At 39.1% G+C, this 26,060-nt stretch overlaps 1 protein-coding gene across 4 annotated transcripts in view; it reads right to left on the bottom strand.

Moving 5' to 3' along the window:
- The window catches only part of LOC150081137 (DGAT1/2-independent enzyme synthesizing storage lipids-like), a 180,381-nt gene that overhangs the window by 61,154 nt on the left and 93,167 nt on the right, over positions 1–26,060 (bottom strand). For all 4 annotated transcript variants that reach the window (XM_090380976.1, XM_090380977.1, XM_090380978.1 and 1 more), the window contains exons 6-7: positions 25,842–25,905; positions 11,572–11,647 (exon numbers count right to left, since the gene is read on the bottom strand). In XM_090380976.1, the coding sequence (XP_090237102.1) occupies positions 11,572–11,647; positions 25,842–25,905 (140 nt within the window). The remainder of the gene's footprint in view (positions 1–11,571; positions 11,648–25,841; positions 25,906–26,060) is intronic.

Genomic DNA, 26,060 nt, shown 5'->3' with positions numbered 1-26,060 from the left:
GCAGCTTTTGATGCTGTTCAGGTACTTGCCTTCCTACAACTACTCTATAGGCAGGGATGCATTGCACTTCCTCTCATCACTCCTTCTTAACTGTACTATCATACTCCATCATTCAAAAAAACCTATATCAAGCAAATATCTACAGGAGTACCACAAGGGGGAGTCCTCTCTGGTCTCCTCTTTACTGCCATTATCTCCCCTTTCATAAGTCAGAAACCAGATGTATTGTCTTATATGTGGATGATTTAAAAATATTGACCACCATCCAAGCAAATAAAGACCCTTCCAAGATAACAGGAAATTAACAGTCTCCTCCTTGCACTAGCAGGCTACCTTAAACAATTTGGCCTTAACATTAACCAAGCAGAGTCTAAGTGCATGCTCTACTCCCTAAAGAAAGAAACAACAATCATCTCACCCAACATCAGTGGAGTTTCCATCCCGACTGTTCCTTATCATTTAGATTTGGGGGTTGTCTTTGACACAAAACTCAGATTCAACAAGCACATTGACAAACTCATCAGTCATGCGGCACACCTGAAATGGAGGGTGAAACAACACCTGCATTACGTCTCAGACAGGGTTACAGCAACAAAATATGTCAAACCATTATATACTCCCCACTACTTTATGTAGCTGAAATCTGGGCGTCAGCAGCACCTATGATAAGAAAACCCATCTGGACAGTGGAATATTGTCTCCTCAAATGGGTAACCTACAAGCACAGGTTACCACCTAATCATACAACTGAAATGGCCTAGGCCCTGGGAATCCCCAGGCAGCCCTTTCTCATTGATGAAAAAAGACTGATAATCACAGTAAAGATGTGTCCGGTCTGATCATATCTCCTTCATTCTGGGATCTCTGTGGCTGGAGTATTCCACCTGCCCAGCTCAGAGCCACCCCAACTATTTGCCCTCTTCATTCATGCCTCCACCTATCAGATCGTTTCCTACTAAACCAGATGCCCGGACAAATCCAGGACATCGACGGCGATGTTAAGAAATTTGCCGTCGACCGACGATATAGACATGGGTTACTCGGCCCAGCACACTCTATAGACTGCGAACTGTCAGCTGCATCTGCCAATCAAAAAACCACTTAACTAATACAGGGAATGGTGACACACAGGGAATGCAGCACCACCAGCTCTTGATAAAGCATTGCAACTCATCACAACCATCTAGACAGAAGTGCCCCAGTTGGAAACCCCTGTGAATTAATTAGTGAGCATAATGGGAAATGAGCCTGGCAGTGCTCTTGCTGCTCTCTCCCATGAATTGTGAGGACAATAGTCACTACTGTAAATTGTATATGTATTTGTCATTTTATCCCTGTATCATTTAATATCATCTTGTTTTTGTTCTTGAATGTCTTATGGTATTTAATGTTTTTGTAACACCTCTTATCTGTAAACCCTGGCCTTTTGGCTGTGAAGTTGCAATACTTAACCTTGTAATAAGTTACAATCAAATGTGACATGGAAGCCTATGATAGATATAAGCAGGTCTGTACCCAAGTCACAAAGGAGATTAGGCAGACAAAGGCAGATTATGAGAAATCCTTGGCAAAAGATGTAAATAAAAACAGAAAAGAGTTCTTTACCTATGTAAACTCTAGAAGGAAAGGGATGAATCAGATTGGTCCACTAGATATTGATGGTTCAACAGTTGTGGATCCTGCTCAGGTGGTTAACAAACTAAACAAGTATTTTGCATCTACATTCACACATGAGGAGTTATTCAGGAAGGGGAATGGCAGAGGTGAAGTAAACTCTGGCAGTGAGCTAGATGATTTTTGTAATAACTGAGAGGAAATTAGAAGAGAAATTGTTGAGGATAAACATAAAAATGGCACCCGGGGTGGATGAGATCTATCCAGTTATATTATAGGAGGCAGCAAAGGAAGTAAGTAAGTAAACCCTTAGCCATAATTATGAGAGCTTCTTTGGACTCAGGGGAGGTACCCATAGACTGGAGATGTGCAAATGTAACTCCAATTCACAAAGGAGGATCAAAGGTTGACACAAGCAATTATAGACCTGTGAGTTTAACTTCTGTTCAAGGAAAATTAATGGAGGCACTAGTTAAAGAAGCACCGCAGGATCATGTAGACAAGATTTCGGTTATAGCTCGGACACAGCATGGTTTTGTTAAGGGAAAGCCTTGCCTGACCAATTTGATTGGATACTATGATGCAGTCACAAAAGAGCTGGATGCAGGTAATAACTTTGATATTATATATTTGGATCTTAGAAAGGCTTTTGATACTGTTGCACATGGAAGACTGCTGCACAAATTGGAGCACTGTGGCATTGGAGGCAAATTGCTGCTATGGATAAAGGGATGGTTGAGGGGGGAGAAGACAGAGAGTGGTAATCAACGGACACTGCTGTTGTTGTTATTTTGGTTTTTAGGAGCATTAGCAACTAAGGCCATATTGCTCCGGTGCGGTGGTCATTCCCTGACCTTTCCGCATACTCCGTATTTGGTGGTGACGGGCTCGAACCCCGGTCTAATCAAGAAGATGGTTCAAACATGTGCTACGCACTGGTGCTCCTTCCCACCTGGCTACGGAGGCGCACGGACACTGCTCATCATGGACTAATGTTATTAGTGGAATCCCTCAGGGTCCATTGTTGTTTTCTGTATTTATAAATGATATTGATGATGGTATATTAAGCTTAATCTCCAAGTTTGCAGACGATACGAAGTTGGCATGGTTGTTAAGGACACTACTGACGCTATGCTGCTGCAACAGGATCTGGAAAGGTTGAGCAGATGGGCTGAGAGGTGGCAAATGAAGTTTAACATTGACAAATGTAAAGTACTACACTGACAGTGGTAGAGAATGAAAAGGACCTGGGGGGTAATTGTGCAGGCAGATATGAAGTTCTCTGAACAGTGCAGTGAATTCCTGCATATCATTGACAAGACACCATGGGCTGCAAGAGTAGCTCATGGTGTCTTGTCAATGATATACAGGAATTTTTCTAGCAGGGATAAGGAGTTGATTATTGCCTTATATAAGGCAATGGTCAGGCCACACCTTGAGTACTATATACAGGTCTGGAGGCCTCATTTCAAGAAGGATTAGAGCTGCTGGAACGAGTACAGAGAAGGGCAACAAGATTAGTAAATGGAACAAAGGATTGCTCTTACAAAGAAAGGCTTAAGTTTTGCAAATTACAGTGTCTGGAGACTTGGCACTGGCGAGGTGATCTGATAGAGGTTTATAAAGCTTTGAATGGTTGGAGCATACTCAATGCTGATGGGATTCTTCCTCTTGCTCAGAATAATCACCTGAGAGGGCATAAATTCAAATTGAGGAAAGACAGATGTTGGAGGAACAGACTTCCATCCCTTGTTGTGGAAGTTGATAGATAGCCTAAATAAATTTAAGGCTCAGCTGGACAGGTATTTTGAATGAACGGAGGGGTGAAATGGGAGTGGTTTTTTTTTGGCTGATGCTGCATAAGCTTGCTTTCTTGCATCATATGCCTCTACTAATGCTAATTTACTTCATGGTCAAGGTGGTGAATAACATAATTAAATAAAGCATTTCCTGATTTTTTTGTAAGTAGCAGTAATAGTAGTAGTGGCAAATGATGCAACAAAGCAAGCATCAATAAAAAAAAAAAAAAATCCCAGTTCACTCATCCATACCTTCCAAGAATAATGTGTCTAGCTATCCCTTCAATTTATTCAACCCATCCACTTCCTTCCACACATCTATTCGACAACCATCCTTCCTCCTACACAACCATGCCCCCTCATGTCTTAGCAAGTGGAAGAATATCATTTACATTCAGCTTTCTCAATCCACAAGGCTTTAAACTTCAATCACATTTCCCCGCAGGTGCCTGGTCTTGAGACACTGCAATTTGCAGAACTGAAGCCTTTCTAGGTAAGAGCACCCTTTTGTTCCCTTCGCCAATCTGGTTACCCTTCTCTGCACCCATTCCAGAAGATCTACATCTCCTTTCTAAAGTGAGGCTTTCCAGATCTGTATACAGTACTCAAGATGTAGTCTATCCATGGCCTTGTACAAAGGGATAATAATCTCCTTATCCCTGTTGTTGTTGTTGTTATTTGGTATTTAGGAGCATTAGCAACTAAGGCCATATTGCTCCAGGAATATGCGGTGGTCATTCCCTGACTTTTCCGCATCCTCCGTATTTGGTGGTGACGGGCTTGAACCCCGGTCTAATCAAGAAGCGTGTGCTACGCACTGCTGCTCCTTCCCACATGGCTACGGAGGCGCCCCTTATCCCTGTAGCAAAGATCTGTATATCATTGACAAAATGCCTTGAGCTATCCTGACAGCACGTCTGCATTGATCAGAAAATGTCATGTCAGACTGTAAAATTAACCCACAGGTATTTTTCATTCTCCACTAATTAAAGTGTAATACCACACTCAGAAACTGCTGAAACAAGAAGAAACGAATCACTTATTAGTTTATCAAGTGGTAATCTGCTGTACCAATAGAAACAGTGAAAGGAGTGAAGGTGGAGTTGGGTTTCTGGTCCATAAATATTTAAAAAACAACATTTTGGAATTCAAAAGTACATCACCAAGGGTGTCAAGACTAATACTCAAGATTTCTAAGAGGTACAAGCTAAAGGTTATAATGATTTATGCACCAACATCGAGCCATGATGATGAAGAGGTTGAAGAAATGTACACCGAAATTGAGAGACTTCTAGATGAGCAGAAAACTCACTACACTATAATTATAGGGGACTTCAATGCAAAGGTTGGAAAAAGACAAAACAGTGCAGAAAGGGGAACTATAGAAAATTTTGGAATTGGTGAAAGAAATGAAAGAGGCGAAAGACTTGTGGAATTTGCAGAATTTCAAGGATTGTCAGTAATGAACACTTTTTTTTCAAGAAAAGGGTGAACAGAAAGTGGACATGGAAGAGTCCATATGGATTAACAACTAATGAAATCGACTTCACCCTCACTAACAGAAGATATATTGTGAATGATGTTACCGTCCTGAATAAGGTAAATGTTGGAAGTGATCACAGAATGGTAAGATGTACACTTGATATAGATGTAGGAAAGGAAAGGAAAAAACTGACTCGAGTAAATAATAGAAAGGTCTTTGAGATAACAGAAAAGGAGAAAAAGCAGTATGTACTGGAACTTAAGAACAAGTTTGAGCTTCTGCAGACTGCTCAGGACCAAGATATCGAAGAGGAATATTACAATTTTCTGAAAGTGATAAAGTCCAAGAAACCTATAGGGAAAAAGAAATCCAAATAATCAAAAATTAGTCAAGAAACACTTGTTATCATGAACCGAAGGCGAAAAATGAAGAGCAAGATAAACACTGACAAGGAAAAAACTGAGTATACTGAGTTATGCAAAGCGATTAGAAAGAGACTCAGAAAGGACATAAGAAGATTTAACACAAGAAAAGTAGAACAAGCATTAAGGGAAAACAAAGGATTTAAATCAGCAGCCACGAGCAGTAATACAGAAAGACAAATGATACTGAAACTGAAGAACAGCGATGGTGTACTTATAAGAAGCAGAGAAGGCATAATTCAAATAGCAGAAGACTACTATAGAGAATTATACAAGGAGCGAGGGAATGATGCCAGCAGTGGGGAAGATGGATTGCAAATTAGCAACACATACGACATACCTGATATTCTTCCTGATGAGATAGAACATGCATTGAAGAAAATGAAGAATCAGAAAGCCCCGGGGGAAGATGAAGTTACTGTAGAGTTGTTAAAATTGGGAGGAAGAGACATAACACAAAAACTGGCAAGACTCTTCACAAAGCGCATTAGAAAAGGTGTGACGCTTAAGCAGTGGAATAATGCAATCATAGTTTTCCTGCATAAGAAAGGAGATAAATCAGAAATTGGAAATTATAGACCAATTAGCTTGTTATCTCATATCTACAAGTTGTTCACAAGGGTCATTACTAACAGATTAGAAAGAATACTTGATGAGAATCAACCGAAAGAGCAAGCTGGCTTTAGGACAGGATTCTCAACCTTGGATCACCTTCACGTAATATCACAGCTAATGGAGAAAGCAAATGAATATAAAACACCATTATGCCTGGCATTTGTGGATTATGAAAAGGCATTTGACTCCATACAGCATAAGGCAATGTTTCGGGCACCGGAAAGACAAGGCATAGATACCCCACATATTATGATTTTGAAGAAAATATATGAGAGTGCTACCTCCTTTATTAGACTAGACAAAGACAGTAGGAAATTTAAAATTGAGAAAGGAGTTCGACAAGGTGACATTTGCAGATGATATTGTGGTTATAAGCCACGATCCCAAAGAATTAGAGGAAAATCTTAATAAGTTGTGCACAGTTAGTAAGGATTTTGGACTAAAGATGAATATGGCTAAAACAAAAGTAATGATGAACAAGGATGTCACAGAAAGGGAAATAATGATTGGAGGAGCAGTAATTGAAAAGGTGGAGTCATATACTTATCTGGGACAAGTTATTAGCTGTAATAATGATAAATGTCTGGAAGTCAAGAGAAGAATAAATTTTGGATGGATGGCATTCAGTAAATATAGTCACATACTGAAGGGCAATATCCCAGTTTGTCTGAAAGGTAAAATAATGAACCAATGAATACTCCCCACCATGACTTATGGAAGTGAAACTTAGGCACTCACCAAAAGAATGGAAGAGAAGCTGAGAACTACACAGCAAAGAATGGAACAAATTATATTGGGAATCAGACTGTTAGATAAGAAGAGAAACACATGGATTAGGCAGCAAACTCAAGTAAAGGACTTTCTTATCAAAACAAAAGAACTAAAATGGTCTTGGGCAGGACACATAGCTCAAAGACATGATGACAGATGGAATAAGAAAATAGCATTAGCATTAGTAGAGGCATTTGATGCAAGAAAGCAAGCTTATGCAGCATCATCCAAAAAAAAAAAAAATGCTCAAACCATTCAAGGCTTTATACACCTCTATCAGATCACCTCGCTGGTGCCTAGTCTCCAGACACTGTAATTTGCAAAACTTAAGCCTTTCTTCATAAGAGCACCCCTTTGTTCCATTCACTAATCTTGTTTCCCCCCTCTCTGTACTCGTTCCAGCAGCTCTACATCCTTCTTGAAATGAGGCCTCCAGACCTGTATACAGTACTCTAGGTGTGGCCTGACCATTGCCTTATACAAGGGAATAATCACCTCCTTATCCCTGCTAGAAAAATTCCTATATATCATTGACAACACACCATGAGCTACTCTTGCAGCCCGTCTGCACTGCTCAGAGAACTTCATATTTGCCTGCACAACCACCCACAGGTCCCTTTCATTCTCTACCACTGTCAGTGTAGTGCCACAGAGTTGATACGTTGCTCTGGGGTTGCTGTTTCCCATGTGTAGTACTTTACATTTGTCAATGTTAAACTTCATTTGCCACCTCTCAGCCCATCTGCTCAACCTTTCCAGATCCTGTTGCAGCAGCATAGCGTCAGTAGTGTCCTTGACAACCCTGCCTACCTTTGTATCGTCTGCAAACTTCGACATTAAGCTTGATATACCCTCATCAATATCATTTATGAATACAGAAAACAATAATGGACCCAACATTGAGCCCTGAGGGACTCCACTAATAACATTAGTCCACGACGAGCAGTGTCCATTCATTACCACTCTCTGTCTTCTCCCCCTCAGCCACCCCCTTTATCCACAGCAGCAATTTGCCTCCAATGCCACACTGCTCCAATTTGTGCAGCAGTCTTCCATGTGCAACAGTATCAAAAGCCTTTCTAAGATCCAAGTATATAATATCAAAGTTATTCCCTGCATCCAGTTCTTTTGTGACTACATCATAGTATCCAATCAAATTGGTCAGGCAAGACTTCCCCTTAACAAAACCATGCTGTGTCCGAGCTATAGCTGAAGTCTTGTCTAAATGATCCTGCAGTGATTCTTTATCTAGTACCTCCATTAATTTTCCTGGTACAGAAGTTAAACTCACAGGTCTATAATTACTTGTGTCAGCCTTTGATCCTTCTTTGTGAATTGGGGTGACATTTGCACATCTCCAGTCTGTGGGTACCTCCCCTGAGTCCAAGGAAGCTCTCATAATTATGGCTAAGGGTTTGCTTACTTCCTTTGCTACCTCCTTTAATATAACTGGATAGATCCCATCCACCCCGGGTGCCTTTCTTGTGTTTATCTTCAACAATTTCTCCTCCACTTTACTCTCAGTTATTACAAGATTCTCTAGCTTACTGCTAGAGTTGAATACACCTTTGGCTTTCCCCTCGCTAAATAACTCCTCATGTGTGAATGTCGATGCAAAATATTCATTTAGTTTGTTAGCTACCTGAGCAGGATCATCAACAGTTGACCCATCGATATCAAGTGGACCAATCTGATTCATCCCCTTCCTTCTAGAGTTTACATAAGTAAAGAACTCTTTGCTGTTTTTCTTTGCATCCCTTGCCAAAGATTTCTCGTAATCTGCCTTCGCCTGCCTAACCTCCTTTGTAACTTGGTTACAGATCAACTTGTATCTGGGCCGACCGGGCTAGCCGAGTGGGTAAAGTACCTGCCCGGCAACCCAAAGGTCGCGGGTTCGATTCCCGCCTCGGGCTTGGATCAAAGTACTGCAAAAACTTTGGGAGGTGCATTATGGCCACAGAAGCCGATGCACCAACAACTACCAAATCAAAAAAAAAAAAAAACTTGTATCTATCATAGGCTTCTGTGTCATGTGTTAATTTGTATGTATCGCATGCATGTTTCTTCTCTGCCATATGCCTCATCAGTTCATCTGACATCCATTTAGGCCTAAACCTTGAACAATATTTCTTAGTTGGTATGTATAGCCTAGTAGCTTCCAAGATAAGTTCTTTGAATGCTTCCCATTTTGCATTTGCTGTTGGTAACATCATCAGTTGGTCCCACTATATAGAATTTAAATACTGTCTCAGTCCATCGTAGTCGCCTTTACGAAAGCAATAACCCTTCCCTTTACCCCTAATGGTAGTTACCTCTTTGAGTAAATCCCACTTCAGCACACTGTGATCACTGCCACCTAGTGGTTCATTTATCTGCAGATTCTTAATGCATGAAGAATCACTGCTGATAATCAAATCAAGAGTATTCTTCCCTCTAGTTGCCTCCTGAACATGCTGATGTAGAAAACAATCATCCAATAAATCCACAAAAGCCTTGCTAGTGTGTGAGTGACCAGCCCCCAAATTCCAGTCAATATCTTGGAAATTGAAATCTTCCATTATAAGACTCTCTGATTTACTGGCCCACTCTATTTCCCTGTAGAGTATCTTATTATACTCATCAGAGTCATTAGCAGAATGGTACCCAAGAGGAGCTAGAAGAAAACCTGGAAGACAAAGGCAGAGATAGATATATGAAATTCATGAGTTTGTGGCTAGTAAATGGATGGCCAGTGCTCAAAACAGAAGAAACTGGAAAGTTGCTAGAGAGGCCTTCATCCTGCAGTGGATTGAAAATGGATGATGATGATGACCACACTCAGGGTAGTGGAGAATGAAAAAGTTGATAAGTTGCTCTGGGGTTACTGCCACTCATGCGCAGTACCTTGCATTTGTCAATGTTAAACTTTAAATGCCATTTCTCAGCTCATTAAACCAATTTTCTAGAGCTTGTTGCAGTAGCTCACGCTGATGACTGTGATTAACCACCCTGCCAACCTTTGTATCATCTGCAAACTTAGACATTAAGCCTCATATATCTTCATCAATTATCATTAATGAATACTGAAAACAACAATCGACACAGCACTGAACCTTGGGGAACACAACTAATAAAATCAGTCCATGATTGATTACCACTTTCTGTCTTTTTCTATTTGACCATCCCTTTATCCATAATGGTAACTTGCCGTTAATGCAGCAGTGCTCCAGTTGTACAGCAGACTTTTATGTGCAATAGTATCAAAAGCACTCCTGACATCCAAGATTATGGTGCCAAAATTATTTTTTGTATCAGTTCCTTTGTCACTGCATCATACCTATCAGATTGGTTAGAAAGGCTGCTCCTTGACATTTCTATGCTGTGACTGCAGTATAATTGCATGCATGTCCAACTGGTCCTACATTATTTCTTTAACCAGTGATTCCATTATTTTCCCTGGAACTGATGTTAAGCTAACGTGTCTGTAATTACTCATGTTGTCTTTGATCCCCTTTATGAAATGGGGATACATTCGCACATCTCCAGTTCATAGGGACATCCCCTGAATTCAAGGATGCTCTCATAATTATGGCTAATGGTTTGCTTACCTCCTTTGCTGCCTCTCTTAATATAATTGGATAGATTACATCCACCTGAAGTGCCCTTTTTTATGTCCATCTTCAACTATTTCTTCTCCACTTTCAGTTATCACAAAATCACATAGCTCCTCGTTAAAGTTTGATAAATTTCTGGCATTTTCTTCCCTAAAGAATTCCTCATATATGAATGTAGCTGCAAAATACCTATTCAATTTGTCCACTACCTGGGCAGAGTCATCAATAGTTAACCCATAGACATGAAGTGGCCAAATGTGATTCAACCCTTTCCTTCTACTGTTAATATAAGCACAGAAGTCTTTACATTCTTTGCCAGAGACTTCTCATAATCTGCTTTAGCTTGTCTAACTGCCTTATTACTTGATTACGGACTAATTTATATATATATGCTTGTATCAGCTTATAATTTATATGCATTCCATGCACTTTTCTTCTCTGCTCTTCATCTCAACAGTTCATCTGACATCCATTATTCTAAGCCTTGCACAGCATTTCTTTGTTGATGATGTTAGCTACAGCACTTCTCATCTAGAATTTGCTGTAGGTAACATCATCAGTTGGTGGCATTGCTCACAATTTAAAAACTCTCTGAGACCTCTGTATTCACATGTATGAAAGCAAAAGCCTTACCCTTGACAGTAGTTATGTCTTTAATTAAATTCCACATTAGTACGCTGTGATTGCTGCCACTCAGTGGGTTTTTTTTAACTGCAAATTCTTAATGCATGAAGAATCACTGCTGATAACCAGATCAAGAGTATTGCTTCTTTTTGTTGCCGCTCTAACATGCTGCTGCAGAAAACAGTCATCCAAGAAATCTGCTAGTGTGTGTGAGTGATCAATCCATAAATTCCCGTCAACATCTGGAAAGTTAAAACCCCCCATTTATAAGACATTCTGATTTGAAGTGGATGCAATTGCTAAAAACTTATCAGTAATGTAGTGAACAACTGAAACTATACTAGGAGCATCTTGTATATTCTTTTCTTGTTTTTCTTATATTGAAAAATAAGTGGCACAGTTAAAAATAATTTTAAAATTGTCAAATCAGTTGATGATTTATAGATTACTCACACTAGCAGTTTAAAAACTTTTCTGCCTTTAATGGTTTAAGATGAAATATTTTTATAAAGAAAATAAAACATAAAAATTTTGTGAGTATAAAAAGAGAATGAAATTTATAAAAATAAATGCAAGGGTCATAGGAGTGTATAACATAATTAAAACTAATGAGTAGCTTTTCCAAATTTATCAAAATAGACCTTAATTACCTTAATTTTACAGGAAAGCCACCATAAACAGGAACAACAGGTAACCGTGTTCGCTCATATAAGCCTTTCAACCATCCTATTCAAGATTAACAAAATTTTCAAGATAAGATTTATATTAAATTTGGATAACTTTACGTTTCAGAGTGTAGTTATAACTTTGAATGCGTTAAACAGTCTAGAATATCATAAGATACAAGGTCTGTTTATCATTTCAAGGTTTAGACAACAGTGCACTGTGAAAAAGCATACTGTGGTTAGACATGCTTCGTTCTTACCTCCACACTAGAAGCTGTTTTAGGTTGTGGCAGCCCATTTTTGCCAGCCAATGATGAAGATGAAAATGTTGAGGCACATTAAACAATATGTATAAGTTAAATTTTGCTTTAAATTTGTAAAAACACTCATGAAAAAGACATGATATTAAAATAACATATAAAGATTATTCTGAAATGGACCATATAAGTTTTAATTTGCATTATCATTTAAAGGAGGATAGGGAGTCTGTTGAATTTGCACAGCAAAATGAAGGATATGTTGCTCAATTCCTATATAGTATTTTAAGATCAAATATATTATTTTAAGATCAAGTATATTATTTTAAGATCAAATGTTTTATTTCAGGTTTTTCCAATTTTAAAGCAAAATTTTGAACTTTGGAGGCCAGTTGCTGCACCACAACAATGCGGTGTCGCATTTGTTGCTACTTGTATAGAGCTTTTGGCTAAACATGGAACTAGTCACGTCTAGCCACTCACCTATTCACAACACATGGCTCCCTATAATTTTCTTTTTTGCTTTTGATTCCGAGACTGAAAATCTTGAAAGGTTGCAATTTGATGATATACTAATAATAAGGAGGAAAATGACAGCTCAGCTTTCAACTATTTCAAAATCAGCTTTATAGACGAGAAAATTGTTGAGCCTAAGCATGTCACCTCAGAAGAACATTATTTTTAAGTACATTAAGTCATTTGTCCATAAGTATGCTTTTTGTCACTAAATAATAGCAGTTTGGATACTTTTTTTTTGAACAGACCTCATATTTTATTTTTAATGCAATGGGAAAAGAATTCATAAATGTTTACAAAATGTGTACAATTATATTAGACTAATTTGATAATTTTCAGCTGTGATGTGATTAAACAATAAAATTCTCTCATGGTCTTTATTCAGATTATATAAGTATTTTTGGAAAGGGGCATTGGAAATCAAAAAAGAAGAGAAATAATCATAATTGTTACCAATTTCTTTTGATATTTCCATATTTTATCCATTTCAGAGAAAGTTAAAAATTTAATGGAAAATGAACATTAGCATTAGTAGAGGCATACGGTGCAAGAAAGCAAGCTTATGCAGCATCAGACCAAAAAAAAAAAAAAAAACCCCTCCCATTTCATCCCTCCATTCTTTCCAAATGCGTGTCCAGCTCAGCCTTTTCAACTTCCACAGGAAAAGATGGAAGTCTGTTCCACCAATCAACTACCCTCTAGCTAAAGGCAATCTGCACATCTATTCTACAACTGTCTTTCCTCAATTTGAATCTGTGCCCCTTTAGGTTCTTAATCTGAGCAAGAGGAAGAATCCCATCAGCATTCAGCTTGCTCAACCCATTCAAGGCCTTATACACCTCAATCAGATCACCTTCCAAGTGCCTACTCTCCAGGTGCTGCAATTTGCAGAACTTAATATTTTCTTGGTAAGAGAACCCCTTTGTTGCTCTCACCAATCTTGTTGCCCTTCTTTGTACTTGTTCTAGCAACTCTACATCCTCCCTAATATGAGGCATCCAGACCTGTACACAGTACTCTAGGTGTGGACTAACAATTGCCTTGTATAACGGGATAATCACTTCCCTGTCCCTGCTAGCAAAATTCCTATATATCACTGACAAGACTCCATGACCTGCCTGGCAGGCCCTCTGCACTGCTAAGTGAACTTCATATTTGACTAGGTCTTTTTCACTTTCCACTTCCCTGAGTGTAGTACAACACAGTTGGTACGCTTCTCTTCGGTTATCGCTACCCATATGCAGTACTTTGCTGCATTTGTCAACGTTAAACTTCAGCTGCCACTTTTCAGCCCATTTGCCAAACTTATCTAGATCCAGATGGAGTAGCATACTGTCTTTACTGTCGTTAACAACCCTGCCAACCTTTGTATCATCTGCAAACTGGGACATTAAACCTTATATAGCTTCATTAGAATTTGGGGAGTACAACGTCTACAGAAAGGATAGACAGGATAGGAAGGGAGGAGGGGTTATGCTATTAGTTAAGAAACACAAAATCCAAGGAAGTGAAGCCAGTCGACATCGCTGGACAGTGCAGTGTCGAGTCAGTTTGGTGTGACATAAGCATTGGGAGATCAAAATTGAGAGTAGGAGTGTGCTATAGGCCTAATGACTCTGATGAGTATAATAAGAAACTGAACAGAGAAATAGAGTGGGCCAGTAAATCAGAGTCTTAGAATGGTGGATTTTAATTTCCCAGATATTGACTGGAATTTTGGGGCTGTTCACTCACACACTAGCAAGGCTTTTGTGGATTTATTGGATGATTGTTTTCTACATCAGCATGTTCGGGAGGCAATTAGAGGGAGTAATACTCTTCATTTGATTATCAGTATTAATTCTTCATGCATTAAGAATCTGCAGATAAAGGAACCACTAGGTGGCAGTGATCACAGTGTGCTGAAGTTGGATTTACTCAAAGAAGTAACTACCATCAGGGGTAAAGGGAAGGGTTTTTGCTTTCATAAAGGTGACTACGATGGTCTGAGACAGTATTTAAATTCTATACAGTGGGACCAACTGATGATGTTACCAACAGCAAGTTCAAAATGGGAAGCACTCAAAGAACTTATCTTGGAAGCTACTAGGCTTTACATACCAACTAAGAAATACGGTTCAAAGTTTAGGCCTAAATGGATGTCAGGTGAACTAATGAGACATATGGCAGAGAAGAAAAGTGCATGGGATACATACAAATTAACACGTGACACAGAAGCCTATGACAGATACAAGTTGATCTGTAACCACGTTACAAGGAGGTTAGGCAGGCGAAGGCAGATTACGAGAAATCTTTGGCAAGGGATGGAAAGAAAAACAGCAAAGAGTTCTTTACTTCTGTAGACTCTAGAAGGAAGGCAATGAATCAGATTGCTCCACTTGATATCGATGGGTCAACTGTTGATGATCCTGCTCAGGTAGCTAACAAACTAAATGAATATTTTGCATCGACATTCACACATGAGGAGTTATTAAGCGAGAGGAATGCCAGAGGTGTATTCAACTCTGGCAGTAAGCTAGAGAATCTTGTAATAACTGGGAGTAAAGTGGAGCAGAAATTGTTGAAGATAAATACAAGAAAGGCACCTGGGGGTGGATGGGATCTATCCAGTTATATTAAAGGAGGCAGCAAAGGAAGTAAGCAAACCCTTAGCCATAATTATGAGAGCTTCCTTGAACTCAGGGGAGGTACCCGCAGACTGGAGATGTGCAAATGTGACCCCAATTCACAAAGGAGGATCAAAGGCTCACACAAGTAATTATAGACCTGCGAGTTTAACTTCTGTTCCAGGAAAATTAATGGAGGCACTGGTTAAAGAAGCACTGCAGGATCATCTAGACAAGACTTCAGTTACAGCTCGGACACAGCATGATTTTGTTAAGCGGAAGTCTTGCCTGACCAATTTGAGTGGATACTATGATGCAGTCACAAAATAACTGGATGCAGGGAATAACTTTGATATTATATACTTGGATCTTAGAAAGGCTTTTGATACTGTTGCACATGGAAGACTGCTGCACAAATTGGAGCAGTGTGGCATTGGAGGCAAATTGCTGCTATGGATAAAGGGGTGGTTGAGGGGGAGGGGAAACAGAGAGTGGTAATCAATGGACACGGCTCATCGTGGACTAATGTTATCAGTGGAGTCCCTCAGGGTTCACTGCTGGGTCCATTATTGTTTTCTGTATTTATAAATGATATTGATGATGGTATATCAAGCTTAATGTCCAAGTTTGCAGACGATACAAAGGGTTGTCAAGGACACTACTGACACTATGCTGCTGCAAAAGGATCTGGAAAGGCAGATGGGCTGAGAGGTGGCAATGAAGTTTAACATTGGCAAATGTAAAGTACTACATATGGGAAACAGCAACCCAGGAGCAATGTATCAACTCTGTGGTACTGCATTGACAGTGGTAGAGAATGAAAGGGACCTGGGGGTGGTTGTGCAGGCAGATATGAAGTTCTCTGAGCAGTGCAGACAGGCTGCAAAAGTAGCTCATGGTGTATTGTCAATGATATATAGGAATTTTTCTAACAGGGATAAGGAGGTGATTATTCCCTTGTATAAGGCAATGGTCAGGAGGCCACACCTAGAGTACTGTATACAGGTCTGGAGGCCTCATTTCAAGAAGGATGTAGAGCTGCTGGAAAGAGTACAGAGAAGGGCAAGTTAATGAATGGAACAAAGGGTTGCTCTTACGAAGAAAGGCTTAAGTTTTGCAAATTACAGTATCTGGAGACTAGGCACCAGCGAGGTGATCTGATAGAGGTGTATAAAGCCTTGAATGGTTTGAGCATGCTCAATGCTGATGGGATTCTTCCTCTTGCTCAGAATAATCACCTTAGAGGGCATAAATTCAAATTGAGGAAAGACAGATGTAGGATAGACGTGTGGAAATTTGCCTTTAGCCAGTGGGTGGTTGGTTGGTGAAACCGACTTCCATCCCTTATCGTGGAAGTTGATAGTCTAAATAAGTTTAAGGCTCAGCTGGACAGGTATTTCGAACGAACAGAGGGGTGAAGTGGAAGTGGTTTTTTTTTTTTTTTTTTTTTTTTGGCTGATGCTGCATAAGCTTGTTTTCTTGCATCAAATGCCTCTACTAATGCTAATTAATATCACTGATAAATATACAAAACAACAATGGGCTCAACATTGAACCCTGGGGAACTCCACTTATAACATTTGTCCACAAAGAGCAGTGTCCATTGATCACCACTCTCTGTCGTCTCTCACTCAACCATCCCTCTATCCATTGTAGCAACTTACCCTTAATGCCATACCTCTCCTATTTGTACAGCAGTCTTCCATGTGCAGCAGTATCAAAAGCTTTCCTGAAATCCAAGTATAAGATATCAAAATTATTTTTGGCATTCAGTTCCTTTGTGACCACATCATAGTATCCAATCAAATTGGTCAGACAAGACTTCCCTTTAACAAACCTATGCTGTGTCTTAACTATTACTGCAGTCTTGTCTAGATGATCCTGCAATCCTTCTTTAACCAGTGATTCCATTATTTTCCCAGGAACAGAAGTTAAACTAACAAGTCTACAGTTACCTGTGTCACCTTTTGAACCCCCTTTGTGAATTGGTGATACACTTGCACTCTTCCAGTACATGGGGACCTCCACTGAGTCTACGGAAGCTCTCATAATTATGGCTAAGGGTTTGTTTACTACCTTTGCCGCCTCCTTTAATATAACTGTAAATGTCCACCGCAGGTGCCTTTTTTATGTTTAACTTCAACAATTTCTCCTCCACTTTGCTCTCAGTTATTACCAAATCACTTAGCTCCCTGTTAGAGTTTGATAAACTTCTGGCACTCTCCTCATTGAATAACTCCTCATGTGTGAATGTAGATTCAAAATACTCAATCAGTTTATCAGCTACCTGAGCATGATCATCAATAGTAAAACCAATCTATGTTAAGTGGTCCAATCTGGTTCATCCCTTTCTTTCTTTCTAGAGTTTACATAAGTAAAGAACTCTTTGCTATTTTTCTTTGCATCCTTTGCCAAAGATTTCTGGTAATCTGCCTTCACCTGCCTAACTTACCTCCTTTGTGACTTGATTACAGACTAGCTTATAATTGCCATAGGCTTCAGTGTCACCTGATACTTTATATGCATCCCATACATTTTTCTTCTCTGCCACAAGCCTCAATAGTTTATCTGACATCCATTTAGGCCTAAACCTTGAACAATATTTCTTAGTTGGAATGAAAAGCTTAGTAGACTTCAAAATTAAGCCCTTGAAGTCTTCCCATTTAAAATTCAACATTGGTAACATCATCAATTGATCCCACTGTACAGAATTTAAGAACTGTCTGAGACCCCTGTAGTCACCTTTACGAAAGCAAAAGCCCTTCCCTTTAGCCTTGATGGTAGTTACATCTTTAAGTAATTCACACATCAGTACATTGTGATCACTGTCGCCCAGTGGTTCCTTTATCTGCAAATTCTTAATGCATGAATAATCACTGCTAATTATCAGATCAAGAGTATTACTCACTCTGGTTTCCTCTCGAACATGCTGCTGTAGAAAGCAGTCATCCAATAAATCCACAAAAGTCTTGCTAGTGTGTGAGTGATCAAGCCACAAATTCCAGTCAATATCTGGAAAGTTAAAATCCCCCATTACAAGTCATTCAGATTTACTGGCCCACTCTTATTTTTCTGCACAATTGCTCATTGTACTCTTCAGATTTACTGGCCCACTCTTATTTTCTGCACAATTGCTCATTGTACTCTTCAGATTCATTAGGCCTATAACAGATATAACAGACACCTACTCTCATTTTTCCTTTCCCAGTGTTTATGTCACACCAAACAGACTTAACATTGCATTGTCGACCAACATCAATTGGATGCACTTCCTTAGATTTTATGTGTTTCTTAATCATGGTCAAACAAAAGCTGAAAATTATTCATATTCCTCTGAAAGATAATAGGTTATAATTTTCTTCTTATGACAACTTAACATCTTCACAGATCTGGTTAACAAAACAACCAAAGTGACAGAGCATTAGCATTAGTAGAGGCATTTGATGCAAGAAAGCAAGCTTATGCAGCATCAGCCAAAAAAAAAAAAAAAAAAAACCAATTCACCCCTCTGTTCGTTAAAAATACCTGTCCAGCTGAGCATTAAACTTATTTAGGCTATCAACCTCAGTAGAAAAAGTTGATTAAAAGGCTATCAACCTTAGTAGAAAAAGTTGATTAAAGTACAAGAGGAAAAAAAGTGGGACATTGAGCTTTTCAAACTTTCACTGAATTTGCCCAAAAATAGATTAGCATTAGTAGAGGCATTTGATGCAAGAAAGCAAGCTTATGCAGCATCAGCCAAAAAAAAAAAAAAAAAAAAAAAAACAAATAAATAAATAAAAAATAACCACTTCCACTTCACCCCTCTGTTCGTTTGAAATACCTGTACAGCTGAGCCTTAAACTTATTTAGGCTATCAACTTCCACGACAAGGGTTGGAAGTCTATTCCAGCAACCAACCACCCGCTGGCTAAAGGCAAATTTCCTCAGTCTATCCTATATCTGTCTTTCCTCAATTAGAATTTATGTCCTCTCAGGTGATTATTCTGAGCAAGAGGAAGAATCCCATCAGCATTAAGCATGCTCAAACCATTCAAGGCTTTATACACCTCTATCAGATCACCTCGCCGGTGCCTAGTCTCCAGACACTGTAATTTGCAAAACGTAAGCCTTTCTTCATAAGAGCACCCCTTTGTTCCATTCACTAATCTTGTTGCCCTTCTCTGTACTCGTTCCAGCAGCTCTACATCTTTCTTGAAATGAGGCCTCCAGACCTGTATACAGTACTCTAGGTGCGGTCTGACCATTGCCTTATACAAGGGAATAATCACCTACTTATCCCTGCTAGAAACATTCCTATATATCATCGACAATACACCATGAGCTACCCTTGCAGCCCGTCTGCACTGCTCAGAAAACTTCATATCTGCCTGCACAACCATCCCCAGGGCCCTTTCATTCTCTACCACTGTCAGTGTAGTACCACAGAGTTGATACGTTGCTCTGGGTTGCTGTTTCCCATATGTAGTACTTTACATTTGTCAATGTTAAACTTCATTTGCCACCTCTCAGCCCATCTGCTCAACCTTTCCAGATCCTGTTGCAGTAGCATAGTGTCAGTAGTACAACCCTGCCAGCCTTCGTATCATCTGCAAACTTGGACATTAAGCTTGATATACCATCATCAATATCATTTATAAATACAGAAAACAATAATGGACCCAATACTGAACCCTGAGGGACTCCACTAATAACATTAGTCCACGATGAACAGTGTCTTCTCCCTCTCAACCACCCCTTTATCCATAGCAGCAATTTGCCTCCAATGCCACACTGCTCCAATTTGTACAGCAGTCTTCCATGTGCAACAGTATCAAAAGCCTTTCTAAGATCCAAGTATATAATATCAAAGTTATTCACTGCATCCAGTTCTTTTGTGACTGCATCATAGTATCCAATCAAATTGGTCAGGCAAGATTTCCCCTTAACAAAACCATGCTGTCTGAGCTATAACTGAAGTCTTGTCTAGATGATCCTGCAGTGCTTCTTTAACCAGTGCCTCCATTAATTTTCCAGGAACAGAAGTTAAACTAACAGGTCTATAATTACTTGTGTTGCCCTTTGATCCTCCTTTGTGAATTGGGGTCACATTTGCACATCTCCAGTCCATGGGTACTTCCCTTGATTCCAAGGAAGCTCTCATAATTATGGCTAAGGGTTTGCTTACTTCCTTTGCTGCTTCTTTTAATATAACTGGATAGATCCCATCCAACCCAGGTGCCTTTCTTTTATTTATCTTCAACAATTTCTCCTCCACTTTACTCTCAGTTATTACAAGATTCTCTAGCTTACTGCCGGAGTTGAATACACCTCTGGCATTCCCCTCGCTGAATAACTCCTCATGTGTGAATGTCGATGCAAAATATTCATTCAATTTGTTAGCTACCTGAGCAGGATCATCAACAGTTGCCCCTTGGATATCAAGTGGACCAATCTGATTCATCCCCTTCCTTCTAGAGTTTACATAAGTAAAGAACTCTTTGCTGTTTTTCTTTGCATCCCTTGCCAAAGATTTCTCGTAATCTGCCTTCGCCTGCCTAACCTCCTTTGTAACTTGGTTGCAGATCAACTTGTATCTATCATAGGTTTCTGTGTCATGTGTTAATTTGTATGTATCCCATGCATTTTTCTTCTCTGCGATATGTCTCATTAGTTCATCTGACATCCACTTAGGCCTAAACCTTGAACAATATTTCTTAGTTGGTATGTAAAGCCTACTAGCTTCCAAGATAAGTTCTTTGAATGCTTCCCATTTTGAATTTGCTGTTGGTAACATCATCAGTTGGTCCCACTGTATAGAATTTAAATACTGTCTCAGTCCATCGTAGTCGCCTTTACGAAAGCAATAACCCTTCCCTTTTACCCCTAATGGTAGTTACCTCTTTGAGTAAATCCCACTTCAGTACACTGTGATCACTGCCACCTAGTGGTTCATTTACCTGCAGATTCTCAATGCATGAAGAATCACTACTGATAATCAAATCAAGAGTATTACTCCCTCTAGTTGCCTCCTGAACATGCTGACGTAGAAAACAATCATCCAATAAATCCTAAAAAGCCTTGCTAGTGTGCGAGTGACCAGCCCCCCAAATTCCAGTCAATATCTGGGAAATTAAAATTTACCACATTATAAGACTCTCTGATTTACTGGCCCACTCTATTTCCCTGTACAGTTTCTTATTATACTCATCAGAGTCATTAGGCCTATAGCACACTCCTACTCTCAATTTTGATGTCCCAATGCTTATGTCACACCAAACTGACTCGACACTGCACTGTCCAGAGATGTTGACTGGCTTCACTTCCTTGGATTTTATGTATTTCTTAACTAATAGCATAACCTCTCCTCCCTTCCTACCCTATCTATCTTTTCTGTAGACATTGTACTCTCCAAATTCCGGTTCTGCATTCCTTATATCTGTGTGACACCACGTCTCTGAAATCCCCACAATATCTGCCTTTGATGTTTTGAGCAATACCTCAATTTTATTTACTGAACTCCTAGCATTGGTGTACATGCAAGTATACATGCACCTGTTCTTTTTCTTAGCTACCCTAACACAACCTGTGTTTATATGTACCCCAATGATTCCCAGCGGTCTCTGAACTATCCTGCATCTTATTTTCCAGGCTGCGGCTCATTCCAATAGAAGCAGTGCAAGAATCACTTTCACCTCTGCCAGTGGCTACTGTTAATCTATTAGTCCTTGTATCCCCCCAATCTAGCAGTTTTCCGACCCACCTAACACTGCCTCGATAGCATCAGCAAACATTCTTGCACCCTTTCTATTTAAGTGTATCCCATCCCTGTAGAAGCAGTCTCTCCTGTTAACAAGTACAGACCAGGCTCAAAAAAATTCTACCCCTTGAGCCTTGCACAATCCTTCCAGGGACGAATTGATCGACAGGGCTCTCATCATATACTCCCTCCTATCGTGTCTGGACAGAATTACAGACACTTTCAAATTCAACCCTAATTCACAGCTTTTTTGCAAAAGTGACCTGTACTTGTTAAGTAATTATGCCAGTCTCCTACTCTTAATATCATTAGTGCCAACGTGTACAACTATATCACCTTTTTTGCCCTTAAAAGATGATATCCGCTCTACAACGTCATCAACCTTTGCCCCTGTCAGACATACCCTGGTCCTGTTCCACCTATCCTTTTTACAAAGCATGTTTCCCGTTTCCCTGACAATAGAGTCACCAACAACTACTAGTTCCTTTGGGACCAGCGCATTCTGCCTTGGGGGCTGCCGCTGTGTTGCGCGATGACCAAGTGCAAGCTCTGGCATTTGTGTGGACAGCTGAGAGCTTGATGGGCCCCTCACTTTTAATGCTTCGAGGGCATCCACCCTGTCCTTCAAGCTCTCATATAGGCCCATAACAATGCTGAGTTGTCGCCTGATTTCCTTACACTCCTTGCATCGCGCACACACAAAGACATCCCCCATGGCAGTATCATGTCCCGTACCTGACTGCTCCACAAACATCAAGCAATTAGTGCATTTTAATAGACTGTGATTCAGAGGGCAACTGCCCCCCTCAGTTCTCCCCTGAGCCACAGCACTCCCATTATCTTGAGCCTTTTGCTTTGCTGCTCTGGTCAGAGTCATATAATATATAATAAGTTGTATATGTTTTTCTGTATTTGTGTTCAGCTTTGTGTTTTTATGCTGTATTTGTATTTCTCTTTGCATTTGTAATCTGTATTTTGTAGCCTTCTGTATGTGCTCGCTGTATTTTACAGCCTTTTGTATTTGTACGCTGTATACTTATTCTATTTTTCTCTAACTGCTATACGTGAACCTCTGGCGCTCGTCACCGAGATGGGATATTGTGCTGTAACTTTATACTTCAGAATAAAGATTTATTTATTTCAGTTAGTTTTTTTTTTTCTATACACATTGTACTTACCACATCCAAATTCTGCATTGGCATGTCTCACTGGCATTATGTTTCTGATTTTCCTATAATATTTACTTTTGATGACATCCAACACTTGAAATTCACCAAATTTATTTACTACTCCTAGTATTAGTGTACAAGCAGATATATGTGCACCCTGTTTTTGTTCTTAGTAACAGTCACACAGCCCATAGATTTGCTTGTCTCACAAGGACCCCCTCGTTATTTTCCATTTGCTTTTCATGCTGCTGAATTAAGGAAAGTAGACAGAGGAAAAGCTGTTAATCTTGAAATTGGAGATTAACAGGCAACAGATATTTTTCAGGTTGGCCTATTTGACCCTGTTGCTGCCTCCGAGTTACTTAAAGATTCAGTATTTTAACAAAGAAATCTCAGTTAACTTCAATTGATCTAAAACTCAGTCCTCACGAATTTCTTGTAAAAAAAAAATGTCTATTGCTCCTATGACACATGTTTCTAGACAAGATCGTGTATCTCTGTATCAAAAAACTGTTTTCTTTTTTAGCACCTGGCATTACTTGTCTTTTAAAAAACTATTCATTCTATCCCAAATCTACTCTTCTGCAGGATATTATCCATCTCTGGTGGTGGTGGTGGTGCCTCTGAAACCTCTCCCTGCAGCTTCTTGACTCCACTTAGAAGAGTGGCAGTCAAGTTAATTAATGACCCATCTCTTACAAAGTCTTTCCACTCTCCTTCATAATTATAGAGTTCAGTTTTGCCGCATGCCTTTTCTATAGACACCACCAATTTTAAACACACAGACCAACTGTTTATGACTGATTGAATAATGAAATAAAATAAAATAAAATGATAGAAAAGACTGTAAAATAATATTTACAAAAAAACTTTTAATTATTTACAAAAAACTAAACTATAACAAAAGTAAAATAAGTAAATACGTTAAAATGCATTAAAATATAAATATAAAAGCGATAAAAAGACGATAAAAAACACTACTAGAGCTTTCGGAGGTGTCTTCCTCCTTCCTCAGTAATAGTGAGACTTAAACGACACATCCTTAAATACCAGGTTCACGGCACACGTGGATGACCAGGCGCATACTCAGCATTCCTTTCACTTGCACCAGAACCGGAAGTGGTCTGGACACGTGGAAAATTAAAACGTTTATCTCTTGTCAAAACCACTGCCTCAAAAAGGGGGAGAAGAACTCCCCTGTCTCTGTTTATACTATTGTTACCAGAGGATCCAATCCACAGACTTTCCAGCCACTTGCGGTCCCAGAATCTATGCGCCCGGTCAAGGATGACAGCGTTGTCATCCTTGTTTTTTATCACGTCATCCTTGTCACGATGTTTTTTATCGTCTTTTTATCGCTTTTATATTTATATTTTAATGCATTTTAACTTAATTACTTATTTTACTTTTGTTATAGTTTAGTTTTTTGTAAATAATTAAAAGTTTTTTGTAAATATTATTTTACAGTCTTTTCTATCATTTTATTTTATTTTATTTCATTATTCAATCAGTCATAAACGGTTGGTGTGTGTGTGTGTTTAAAATTGGTGGTATGAATAATCCCAACCTCAGAGACCTTATTGCAGATATTTTCTATAGACACTTCCACAGGCATTGTTCTTCTGAATCAGCATCTGTAATTCCCTTGCTCTCTTCCAAACTGCACACACACACACACACACATGCCACAGCCAGTTGGCATCGATTCACAGTCTAACTCCAAACTCATAGAACCATATTTTCCTTATTTCTCACTTCTACTTGTTTTCTGGAACAACCTTCCATCACCTTTATTTCCTGAAAATTACAATCTACAGAAATTTAAATCTAATGTTAACAAGTATCTTCAGTTTTCTCAACCTTTTACGTATGCAAGTACCATAGGTTCTAATACCTTTCATGTGTGAGATTTTTCTAATATAAAATATTATTATGTAAATCAGAATTTCCCAATTAAATTTAGTTACAGAACCCTTTTATGTTTTTTACAATATAACGGAACCCCTTAAATATTTTTAGCGTAGCACATTAAAAAAAAAAGGAAATGCGCTACAGGTTGTTTGTTTGTTTGTTATTTGGTTTTAAGGAGCATTAGCAACTAAGGCCATATTGCTCCGGCAATATGCAGTGGTCATTCCTTGACTTTTCCGCATCCTCTGTATTTGGTGGTGACGGGCTGGAACCCCAGTCTAATCAAGAAGCGTGTGCTACGCACTGCTACTCCTTCCCACCTGGCTATGGAGGCGCGCCATTCGTCACAGGGGAAAAATTTTCTTGGTTCAAGGTCAAATACCTTTAAATTCTTTGTTTACTATTATTAGTATAAAAAAAAAAAAATACAAAAAACGTCCCACCATGCAAAATACGGATCAAAACACAGAGCGTAACCAATCACAGCCGTTTGGCCATCATTTCCTAGTATTTAGGTAGGTAGGGGCAGTAGTATACAGTCGATGTAATGTGCAGGTTCTGAATTACAATTACAAAGGCAGTTTAGTACACAAGCTGTGCAGTAAAAGCGACCTGACCCAAATATTGTCTTGTCTGACAGATATAAACGTACCTACAATATTTTTAACTTTTAATGTGTAAATTTTTTTTTAAATTTTTTATTTTTTCGTGGAACCCTTAATTTTCGCGGAATTCTCACAGAATCCCAGGGTTCTGCGGAACACTGATGTAAATATACAGCTGGCGCTTGTGCTTTTTATAACTTTGTCAGACTTTGACCCAAGCCATTTTTGGATATACTCAGTTCATATGGCTTGTAAAACAAAACTTTCCTCACATCTGGTTTATATACTAACTGTCCCTTACATTTTACAGTAATTTAAACACCAGGCTCCAAACATTAAGAATTACTACAGAATTATCTGTATTTTCTTAGCTAGGTTTTTGTAGTATTCTTATTAGTTCTCTCTCATGAATAAAGTTAGCATAAATAAAAAAAAATCATAACTGTACTTACTTCTTCCAATACTGACAGTTCTAAAGGCTTCTCTAACGTTCTGTGTAAAAATAGGAATGATAGGCTGCAAAGAAAAATGAACACTAATTTTAGTACAATGTAATTACTTTTTTGGTATACAGAGAACTAATACAGGTGACCCCCGCTTAATGCTGATAATTCGTTCTGGATAAACAGAGCACTAAGCTAGTGCCGAATTCCCATAAGGTAACATATGTA

This window comes from Mastigoproctus giganteus, chromosome 9 (assembly GCF_048544385.1).
Source record: "Mastigoproctus giganteus isolate SK-2022 chromosome 9, ASM4854438v1, whole genome shotgun sequence".
NCBI lineage: Eukaryota > Metazoa > Arthropoda > Arachnida > Uropygi > Thelyphonidae > Mastigoproctus > Mastigoproctus giganteus.
The sequence above is the reverse complement of the archived record's forward strand: the minus strand, read 5'-3'. Positions and strand labels throughout refer to the sequence as shown.